The following is an 11,202-nucleotide window of genomic DNA, read 5'->3' as shown; positions in this document are numbered from 1 at the left end:
AGCCAAACCTGGGAGCAGCATCTTTGCGCCGAGTCGGGGTTTTGGCTCAGCGTCCGCGTTCCTGCTTCGCTCGCTAACATCCGTGAATCCTGTGACTGAGCTTGGAAAGGACCGTCTCGAGCCGAGGATTAGCAGCGCTCGGGAGAAAAAGGCATCGGAACTGCAGCACCCAGAGAAGTTAACCGAAGGACAAAGAAAATGCCACAGTAGTTGTATAAATGCCTTCCTGCTACAGACACCAAAGCATGAGTAATAGTAAAGGCCAAAACAAGAATCCTGCCCTGGTTTAGATTTCTTTCCCCCCCCCTCCTGCTTTTCTTCTAACTCTCTGCAGCATGTACTGCGGGCTCTGGCTTAGGCAGCAATGCACAGAACAGACGGCAAAAGCCAGGGCGAGCTCTCCTGCCCAGCAATGAATTTACTCAGGGGCTGACTGTCTGACACAGTTTCCTCCCAGACCTCTTGAGCCTCAGCTTTGAGCATCCGGGGCAGACACAGGATGCTGGTGGGTGTGAGAAAGGGCCCCGCCAATGACTGGCCTAAAGCCTTGACCCGATGGGTATGTGTGTGTCACCCACCAGCAGTAATGCCAGGCTTAGGGCAGGCTCCTTTTTGGCTGATTTTTCCATGTTTACCCCAGTTACAGGACAGCATTTACAAAGAGAGAGTTACAGAAGTGATTTTCAAGAGGCAGGGTGAGGATGCAGCCTACGGAAGGGAAAAGCTGCACTTTCCACCGCTGGACCCTGCTCTGAGTCCGTTTCTAACACTTCAGCTACTCACTCCGAAACTTCCCATGCTGTTGGGAACCTTCCCACGCTGTTCTGCAGGCCCTTTGGAAAACAGGGATTTGCAATCACCATCCCATAGTATGTACATACGGACACACATGCAGATGGCTAAAATGGACTTCAGTGCACACAGACAACCTGAATTTTGGCAGGTCCTCATGGTGAGCAGTTCGTTAAAGAAATTATTTCCTAAGAAAAGAAATTGGAGCCTAGAGAACTCTAATGACCCTTTGTCTTGGGTCACCGACAATTTGCAGTTTTGAGCCGTGAAGCATCTCTCTACTGCTTGACTTGACCAACAGCCAGCACCTGCACCAAGCTCTCCTCCTAAAGACCAGCCATAGAGGGGGGTGACACTGTACACCTTGGCTGTAATTTTCTCCATTTATCTTCTGGCTTCAGGGAAGATAAACATGGAAAACTACACTTACTGACCATCCCAACACTTATCTCAATGCCATATGGGTCTCTCCTCTCTCCCACAAGTCCTATTCCACCCAGTCCAGCCCATGCCCTCTTCCCACCTCCATCTCCCAGGGTTCTGCCATCCCTGTCCCCTTCCTCTGCCGGACTCTGGCCACGCTGCTTCCTCCTCTTCTCCCTCCTCTTCTCCCTGTTCAGTGAAGCACAAACCTTCAGCAGTTTTGAGCCGTGAAGCATCTCTCTACTGCTTGACTTGACCAACAGCCAGCACCTGCACCAAGCTCTCCTCCTAAAGACCAGCCATAGAGGGGGGTGACACTGTACACCTTGGCTGTAATTTTCTCCATTTATCTTCTGGCTTCAGGGAAGATAAACATGGAAAACTACACTTACTGACCATCCCAACACTTATCTCAATGCCATATGGGTCTCTCCTCTCTCCCACAAGTCCTATTCCACCCAGTCCAGCCCATGCCCTCTTCCCACCTCCATCTCCCAGGGTTCTGCCATCCCTGTCCCCTTCCTCTGCCGGACTCTGGCCACGCTGCTTCCTCCTCTTCTCCCTCCTCTTCTCCCTGTTCAGTGAAGCACAAACCTGGGGGCCTACAAACCAAAAGGAATGGGCAACAACAGACCTGGGCCTCTGTCCTGACAGAGCATCATCTATCTTATCAGTAAGAACTTCCAGGGAAGGAGGTTTCCGAGCCTTCCTAGGTGGTCTTGTGACAGTTTCATGATGATAACAGGATGTTTTCTCAACATCCAGCCTAAATCATTCTGGCAAATTAACAAATCAGTAAATTAAGCTGCCATGGAAATCTGGGACTTTAAAAGTCACTATTACATGTTGGCAGACTGCTAGATTGCACAATAGTTTTCTTTTTGTTGCACTGAATAAGTTTAATTCTTTCAACCTCTTCTCACATTTCTTAATCTCTCCTTGTTGTTTCCTTCTGGACACTTTCCGGTACACCCATGTCCTCCTCAGAGCAGGGCACCCAAAACCAGATTCAATGACACTGATGATGCCTCCGCAGTGCCACGCGCCAGTAAGTCACCTTACGGAGGACACTCCTTCAATATAACTCAAACCAGTATTTGTCTCTTTTGCAATAGCCCCTCGCTGATGATTCATCTGTGGTCCACCAAAAATCCTCAGTCTTTTTCTATCCATGCCTCTCCAGCTTAAACCTGACTTCGTAAATGTGCATTTTGAATTCTTCTTTGCAAAGGAAGTGCTCAGTGGCTGCTTTTATCTCTTATCTGGATGCACTCTCCAATTTCTTAAGGTTACTCTGAACCCTGACCCTGTTCTCCCAAGTGCCTGCAACCCCTCCCAACCTGATGTCATCCAAGAGTGTTATAAACATACTTCCATCTTCCAAATCATGACTGAAAATATTGCAAGTTTTCCCCTAGAAAGTGACCTTGCTGATATATCACACATTACCACACTACTTGGATCACAGAAGAGATGAAAGTGCAAATCTTTTTCAAGCTTCATTCTCTGTGAATATATTTAGAAATGCCGTGTTTGTCTGCTAGGCTGCAACTTCTGAAAATACAGACATTTATTAAAAACTAATTCATGTTGTAGAGGTAGGATGCATTAAATTAGATAGGAACTAACCAATGAAATTAATAAATACAACAAGAAGGCTGTTTCCCAGTGAACTCTGTTTCTGGGGTCAGCCAGCTACAATTTGTCAGTCACAGGCTTAGACAACCAAAGCCATCGGATGAACCCAGCAGTGCAACCTTATCCATCCAGCCACGTGAAGACAAAGATTCAGTAAATAATGAATTGTAACCGATTTCTGGGATCAACACAAGAAGAGAAGTATACCAGGGTAGAGTTCACTTCAAACTGTCACTACTTTCGTAACGCTGGAGCCACCAGGCGCTGTTTCTGAATTATTCTACTATCACAGCATGCAGAAGCCAAACCAGATTTCTCACCAGAGTTAAGAATCTAAAGTTACTCAATTTACAAAATACTAAAGTCTAATTTTAGTAGATCACATCAAGTTATTGCCCCAGCTCTACTCCAGATCCCCAAAGCAAGCAGGAAGATAAGGACTAGGGAAATCTCCAGCAGGATGAGCACCCAACATAGAAGCACAGAATGGTTTGGGTTGGACCTTGAAGATCATCCAGGTCCAACCCCCCTGCCATGGGCAGGGACACCTTCCACTAGACCAGGTTGCTCAAAGCCCCATCCAACAAGAAAGGAGCTTGGGTTCTGGTTACAGAATTTCAATAGCTGAACAAACACAACCTCTGAGAAAACATTCTAGAGATTTAACAAACAGACACTTTAAAAACCCATTTTAATTGGAAAAAACATTTTTCCATTATTTTCTTTTCAGTGCTTATAACCCTACAAACCATTATTTTCCTAAACATTTTTCAGCTGCAGCTTTTCCGTGACATGCACAAGAGCCTCTCTCAGGCAAAGTCTTCTGAAACGACTGCATGGAAAGCACGTGCAACCTTATACGTGGAATACTGGAGTACGCTTCTTGGCATCACACATCCAGATAAATCTCTGCCTTCAGAAACCAGCGCACGAGAAGGAATTTTCCCCCTTCTCTTTCCAGTGTGCTCAAGCTTGCTGTTAGTCAGCCTAATTCTGCTATACAAGAAGTTGCACTTTTTAAGCTCCAAAACATTATTTTTTTTTTTAACAGTCTGTGCATATAAACAGCTTTCTACATTGCATAGTTATAAATAACTCTGTGCAAAATTCTCACCCATAAAACAGGAGTTAATGCAGTTCCCAAGGTCCAAAGTTGCTGACAGCACCGGTGAGACAGCTAAATACCTGCAGCTCCTGACCAGGTGCAAGCAACAACATTTCTATTTGCAACAAGCAAAGAAAACTGCTTTTACTAACCACAGAATGGCTCTGTAATGAGAAGGCAATGAGCACCTGAAAGACTTCTGGCTACAAAAAAAAAGGCAGCACTAAATAAAGCAGAGACAGGACAAGGGAGGAGATGCACACTTCCCAAAGGCTTTCACTGGCCAGCTCCCTACCCAACCTACACGTGTGAATTAAGCTCTATTTATAAGTCTTCCACTGATTTTTTTTTTTTTTAAATGATCTTAATATAGTGCAGTTGTTGTTTTGTTTCTGTTGAACTTAGCAACAGGAAACCCTGTCAGTCCTGCAGCAAACTTTCCATTCCCCTGGCACTCCCATTCCTGCACCAGAAAAGCCAGATTTCTAAAGAGGTGTTTGACGGGGTGGGAGGGAGAGGAAGAGAAGAAAGCGCACACACACACACACAAAAATCAAAATGCCTGTAAGACATGCAAGATGGAAGCCAAATTCAATGTTTCATTTCTTTTGTCCTCGTTTGAAAGGAAAAGGCAGTGCCCTAATTCCCATTTTCTAAAGCTATCTTACTTTATTACCAGATACCTAAGTATTAGTCAGGAAAATCCTCTTTAATAAAAGGTTGGTTAAAAAAAAAAAAAAATCAGCAGCATCTTTACACTCACACGTTCCAGTAACAAAAGACTTCCTTATCAGACAGCATAAATTTTAGCTTGGAAAGTTACTCGCCCTAGTCCCTGGCTAACTCACCAAGCAAACACCTACAGAAATTAAGCCTTAACTTGCTAAAAACAAAATAAACCTGATTTTATTACAAGCTTTGGCAAGACTGTTCTGCTGCCTAAAGAGCTATACTGTGGGATGAGCAAAGTTTTTTGGTGCTCCACCCTGCACTGTTAACTCATCCCCACAACATTTTCTCTTTTAGCAGCTCTGTAATGGTGCGCGAACACACAAACACAGCTGCTCAACGGCAACGTGCACCAACACAGGCTGTGAGCAATTCAGCATTTACAGAACACTTTCTTTTTCAGGAACAAGAAACTACATTGGAGCAAATGCAAACCCAGCTAGGAAAGGTAAGACCGAAACCCCCAGCTCTTGATAAAGCCTAATATGCATTAGGCGTGCTCGAAACCAAAATTATGTTCCTGTCAAGCCCAATACTCATGGGGTTTTTTTTACCCTTCCGATTCTCTCCCCCACCCCACCATGGGGGGAGCGAGTGAGGTGCTGTGTGGTGCTCAGTTGCTGGCTGGGTTAAACCACAACAGTCACCGACTGAGACAGCATAAATGTGGCTTAACCCAGCAGTTGAAAACTGCAAGGTCTAAAAAAGCCCGTGTTATTTTTAAAAGGCTAAAACAACGTCATGGTGATGGACGTCATTGCAAAGGCTACAGAAAGGAAACCAGCAGGTTAGGTGGCCGGCTGCTGCAGCAGTGGCATTACCTTAAAAAGTACAGAAAAAGACACAGGGACAACGTGTGAAGTGGCACTCACCGCCTCCTCGCAGGCTGCGCTCTCGGCACGATCCTTCAGAAAATCCACCTCGTCTTCGGTTTTCATTTCCAACTTCCCTGTGAAAACAGAGGGTTCGCACAGGTAATTTAAAAACAAACGTCTTTCAGCGCCGCTGATATTTTTCTGTTTATTCAAACCAGTCTCAAAAAAAAAAAAAAAAAAAAAAAAAAAGAAAACCCAACCCCCAAAACCCCTTCAACAAGTCCATTTCATTTCCAACATCTGGTTTCGTTCCCGACTTTGCTGTTTGTTTGTTATTAGTTTTAACAACTATCGTGTCTGGAACTGAAGGAAACTATGAGACAGCAGCAAGCATGGGATAAAACTCCTGGAAAGCCGTAGCTGAGGCTGAGCACATCTGCATGTATTTGCCCATGTATCTTCTTGGCTCCTCTAGTTGAAGACCCAAAATTTTCACTGTTTTTCTTCTAACCATAGCCCAAAGATAATGCAAGAAACCAGCCTTGCCTTCTCTCAACAGGTATTTTAAGTGTCAAAAAAAAAAAAAAATCACAAGCTTCAAGAATTCAGCCCACCTGCACTGCCTTAGGGATGACGATCAGGTCCCTGGACTAGGAAGGCAACCCCTTTTCTGCTGGAGTTCACAGTGTCTCAGCTGATTTTTCCCATTCCTCATGCTCCTGTGATGGTGTCACCACCACAGTGGTACAAGCATCATGTCCCAGCTGCTTTCTCTGCCCAGCAAAGCTTTCATTAGTCACCATTCCCCTGGGGTTCCCTTCTGCGTACCTTTTCCTGGCATAAGGTCAATGCCCTAATACTCTTCCAACCCCAAGCTGTGGATTCTCACAACACATAGGATACTCAGAGGAGTGAAGTGATTTGACCAAAGCCACCCAGATGGAGAGCGGCTGTGTTAGGGCTAAATCCCCCTCTAATCCCGCTCCCTCTCTCATTTCCCCTAAAAAGAAACACTGGATGGATGACAATGCCTTCTTAAGGGCGACGTATGTTTGCAGTGAGTTTACCTGTTCAGAGATTTAGCAAGAGGTGCCTCCCATCTTCACAGGGAAATTGCTGTAGCAACCAATGGTTTTCCATTGGTATTAAAGTCTACCCTTGATTTTGGGACTATCAGGGTTTGCAATCTTCTATTGATAAACTAATCCAACATCATTAAGTCAAACTGGCATGATTTTGTCTCAATTAGATGAGTTTGTGGGCGGACTCTCAGAAATCAGAGGTAATGCTACAAATTTCTACGAGCCCCAGTTGTTGACAAAGCAGACATCCCAGTTGCAATGAGATCTGCTGGGGGTCATGGCAATGCTGTGATGGTGGAGATCATGGTCCAAAGACAGAAAACGCAAGAAAGAAACCTCTGGTGCACTGAGGACGGGAGAAGGAAGTGGTGTAATGATGCTCCGTGCTGGGTAGGAACAGGAGGACAAAGACACGTGCCCTCAGGATGAAATTCAAGGGGACAATTTTTTGCACTCTGCCACTTCTTCCTAAACTTCTATTAAGACCCATATCTCAAACAAAAAGCACTCTAATGCGATCACAGAGGTCTCTGGGGCACAGAGCACCTTATCGCATGTGTGGTATCGTTAGCGGCGTTTGTTACCACTTCACCCTGCTACTCTAACAGGAGAAGGAAACCTTAGTAAGTGCTTTTCCGCAGGGAAAATGCCATCGATGACAATGAGGTGAAGACTGGTAAAATTCTAAATAAGATGTTATTCTTCTATCTGGCAATGAATGTTTTCTTTAAATGCCGAGATCTACAAGAGACACACTAGGGATATTTCTCCCAGGAGAAGAGCTGGGGAGCAGCGATTACAGTATTTGTTAATTTAAGATGCCAAACCCCAACCATGCACCCTAACCTTGCCGGGGTCTGCCAAGAAGCTGCACCTTCTCAGAGATGTTTTGTCAGCATAAACACAGGCCATTTCTTCTCTTCTCACCCAGCCTGGCTACTCTGATACAATTTCATATCCTAACTGCCTGCTTTTTTAATGAGTAGCATCTATCTGCCTGACTTGCAAATTATGTGCTCGCAGGACACATTACTCAGCTGTAATGCAGTTCTGAGTCTAAGCTGCCTTATGGACGTAGGATCTTCTAGCTTCATTGCTGTCCTTCCGTGCTGTGATCAGTCACTAGATATTTGCTTGGATAAGGCACTTAGCCCTTTGAAGTCTCTGTTTTGGGGGTAGGCAGAAACTAAGCAGAGGCAATGAGATAAGCAGGTATATTTGGGAGCAATTTCACAATATAAAAAAAATAAATTAAAAAGATCAATGATTTGGAGTAAGCGCAAGAGCAATAATCAGCTGGTTACGTGTCTGATAAATTAGCATGACAATAAAATCCTCTGACCACATGTGGTTCTGAGAAACAGCCTCGTGACCTACACTTGCTTTGGGAAGGCTTTACTGTAGTCTATCGGAAAAAATCTCCGATGCGTTCTGAGCCCTGATGACTCCTGCACGTCTACAAAATACTCTGTACAAACCCAGGCCGCAGGGAAAACGCCCCAGCACTGACACAGCAAAGAAGAATTGACACAAAGAATTGAAGGCTGCCTCTGAACGCGTATACAAAACACGGTACCCGAAGCTTAGACATCGACATGAAGAATGTACACAGCGACAATAATAAACAATAAATCTGTTCTTTTGAATTACTGCCATATCGGAGTTCTAGACGCTGCTTTACAGGAAGTAAATTGCAGCAACATTTCAAATAGTGAGCTTGGATTCCCGGCAGTTGCTTGTCTCTGCTTTAAGCTAATATTCTGTTTGGGCTTTCCTAACATTTTGCCTCAGAGCAATCCTCAAGTTCTTCAAGAGAAGATATTCCAGCTGAAATTTTGCTCTGTGCAGCATCCTATCGCCAATAAACAATTCTTCCTAATGGAGAGATCAGACCGTTGTATTCCAAGACCTTTTAGCCCTGATTCCTTATGCATTTTAAATCATCCCAAACAGGATCACTTCCTTTTTTCCCCTGCTTTCCATACCCTAACACTGAATGATGATTACTTTCCTACTGCAGTCACTACCTTACTGGACCGTTTAGTCCCTTCTCCTTTTAAAACCTCGCCTAGACAATGTCATGCCTCCAAGAATCCAACCAGAGATAAAGAGCTGGACTGTACGGACGGAGCTGGCAGAGCAGGAGGCTCCCAGAAGAAAGGAGCCCGGCCAGGTATTGACTGACAGCCCCTCCCATCCCACTGAGCTGGCAATCTGCCACAGCACTAAAATAGGTTCTTTCTGAAAACAGCTTTCTAATCCAGCTTTAAAACTTTCTGCTTATTCACTAACGATCTCCTGACTAATGTTTACTGGTTATCTCCCCACACATAAACTTTCTAAAAATCCTGAACTCAACAAAAAAAGGATTTGCTGGACCCACCACTGGCATCTCCTCCCCTCGCCCCCATCAATCCTTTCCCCTGCCCCCAGTTATTCTGCTATCACATATCAGAACAAATCCTCTGCCATCACCCCACTCCGCAGTTAGACAGAAGAAACAGCTCCCAGCATTAAAGCGGTGACATAGCTTTATAGCTTTACAACTTCATGATATATATCACAGCAGATTTTTTTTTTTTAATCGTTTAAATGTTTTGTTTGTTTGTGCGGTGCTGGGCCAGCAAGAGGCACTGTATCATTTCCTCATAGCAAAGAAAAAAATGGCCACTGAAAAAGTTCAGCTGCTTCCATTTAACAGCTGCCTGAACAGGTGGAATCAGAAGATCAGATTAGCTCCGTGCTTCAGCAGCGAATTCACCTATGATTTAATTCCAGGCTGGAGCAACAAACTCATTTATCTTTCATTCAGTTTATCCCTTTATTTTCTTTTTTTGGAGTTACCTGGTGACGTTTTCTATTAGCTCCTGTCGCACGAGCACCAGACGTCTACGCTGTCCCCCATTTTTCCCCCCCCGACTCATCCGCGGGGAACGCCGGTCCCACTTCCCAGCCGACGGCAGCAAGCAAAACTCATCATCCAAGTTCCAGTACTGCTTAAATGCACTGGAAAACACCACCAGCTGCTCTACCCGACAAAAGAGCTTTGCAGCCCGGAAAAGGCGGTGGGGGTAGGGCTCGCTGGCTTTTTTAAATGACCTTACATCGCAAATTAGGAAGTGCCTTTGCACAGTTCAGAAGGACACTGGCAGCTGTTTCAAGTAGACGAGCAAAGAAAATGCAAGAGAGCCCCATTGTACCCTCTGACTCCACGTTAGCAAAAATAACAGGGAGAAGTGAAGGAATAGCACTGAGCAAATAAACCCTCATGCCCACATGAAAGCATAGAACTCGAAGATACAGCAATCCAAATAGCTCCCTCCCATTCATTCCTTCTCCAGGGAGGGTTCACGTGCTAGAAATTCTTCCGCACAAATTCATAGGAGATGAGGTCCTGTCCTTACCTCCAGTGCCAGCCCAGCAACATGCATTTGAACTGCAAGTTTTAATACGTAACTTCAAATTTCTTCTTTCTCAGAAGAAAAACACCAAACACCTACACTTCCTCCGCAAGGCAGGCTTCCTGCTTTTATTTCCCTTCCTTTGCTGACGAGACACTAGAGGCACACCTACAAAGAAAAAAACTAAAAAGAAAGAAAACAACTGATTTTTCCTACCTGTAACAGGCTCGGCTCGTTGCACTGCTGGGCTGACGTTCCTCTTCTTTGTTGAGGAACTTAAATCCATTTCTCCATTAAGGCTGGCTTCCACATCCACTGTTGCCTGGGGCTCAAGCCCCACTTTTTCTCCAGATGATAATTCAGGGGAACAAGGTGTCTCTGCTGCAAAAATCACTGCATCAAAACTTTTTACCATTTTAGGAACTTTATCCAGAGAGGAGCCATCATCTGCCGAAACCAAACTCTTTACTCCCACATTTTCCAGTGACTCAACAGCATGTAAACGGCACGAACACGGCGAGGAGGGCAATTCGGGTACAGCTCGGCTTGGCTCGGGCTCAGCCAAGACCTCCCCCTGAGCTGCTTTCGCAGTGGGACCAGTATCGCTCTCACTGGCCGGACAAACGGTGTCAGTGCTGGAGTCACTGTCGCACGTGGGCTCTTCTGCGATGGGCTGAAGAGCTGCCCGGGGAAGCACGCTCTCCGTATCCTCCTGCTCTTCTGGGTAAACTGCGACGGGGGTTATTGCCACCGGCCTTACCACTTCCTTTCCTTCACAGGCATCACTTGGAGCTCCCATTTCTGGAGCATCCTTTAATTCAGGGGTGCTGCTGGGTGGGGAGATTGGCTGTTGGGTTCGACTGGCATCATGTTCTTGGTTCAGCCCTGCATCTGGAGAAGGGCTGCTCTCCGCATCTGGTGACTCGCCTGCTGATGCAGGTCCATGCACGGTGCCTTCTCCTGCACCCACTGCTCCCAACTTGCACACTTCTTGGGCAGGGACTGTCCCTTTCAGCCCACCATCCACATTGCTGCTGCCTGCCACAGGCCCCCCCTGACTGCAGGCAGAGGGTTTCACAACAGCACCAAGAAGTGCCTCTGACAAAACCTGCTCCCCGCCACTTGCACAAGCCTCCAGCTCAGGCTCAGCTTTGCCTCCTTCAGCCTCCTGCCAGAGGCTCTGCTCCAGAGAGCCCTCGTCCCCTGCAGGGTCCCCG

The 11,202-nt window shown here is 45.8% G+C and overlaps 1 protein-coding gene across 1 annotated transcript in view; it reads right to left on the bottom strand.

Annotated features, from left to right (window-relative positions):
* Window positions 1–10,880, bottom strand: part of AKAP13 (A-kinase anchoring protein 13) — a 99,902-nt gene extending 89,022 nt beyond the window's left edge. The window contains exons 1-2 of the mRNA XM_035890615.1: window positions 10,202–10,880; window positions 5,560–5,636 (exon numbers count right to left, since the gene is read on the bottom strand). Coding sequence (XP_035746508.1) covers window positions 5,560–5,636; window positions 10,202–10,784 — 660 coding nt within the window. The 5' untranslated portion in view covers window positions 10,785–10,880. The remainder of the gene's footprint in view (window positions 1–5,559; window positions 5,637–10,201) is intronic.
* Between the last annotated feature and the right edge of the window lie 322 nt (window positions 10,881–11,202).

Source organism: Egretta garzetta, unplaced genomic scaffold (assembly GCF_000687185.1).
Source record: "Egretta garzetta isolate BGI_Z169 unplaced genomic scaffold, ASM68718v1 scaffold322, whole genome shotgun sequence".
In the NCBI taxonomy this organism is placed as follows: Eukaryota; Metazoa; Chordata; class Aves; order Pelecaniformes; family Ardeidae; genus Egretta; species Egretta garzetta.
The sequence above is the reverse complement of the archived record's forward strand: the minus strand, read 5'-3'. Positions and strand labels throughout refer to the sequence as shown.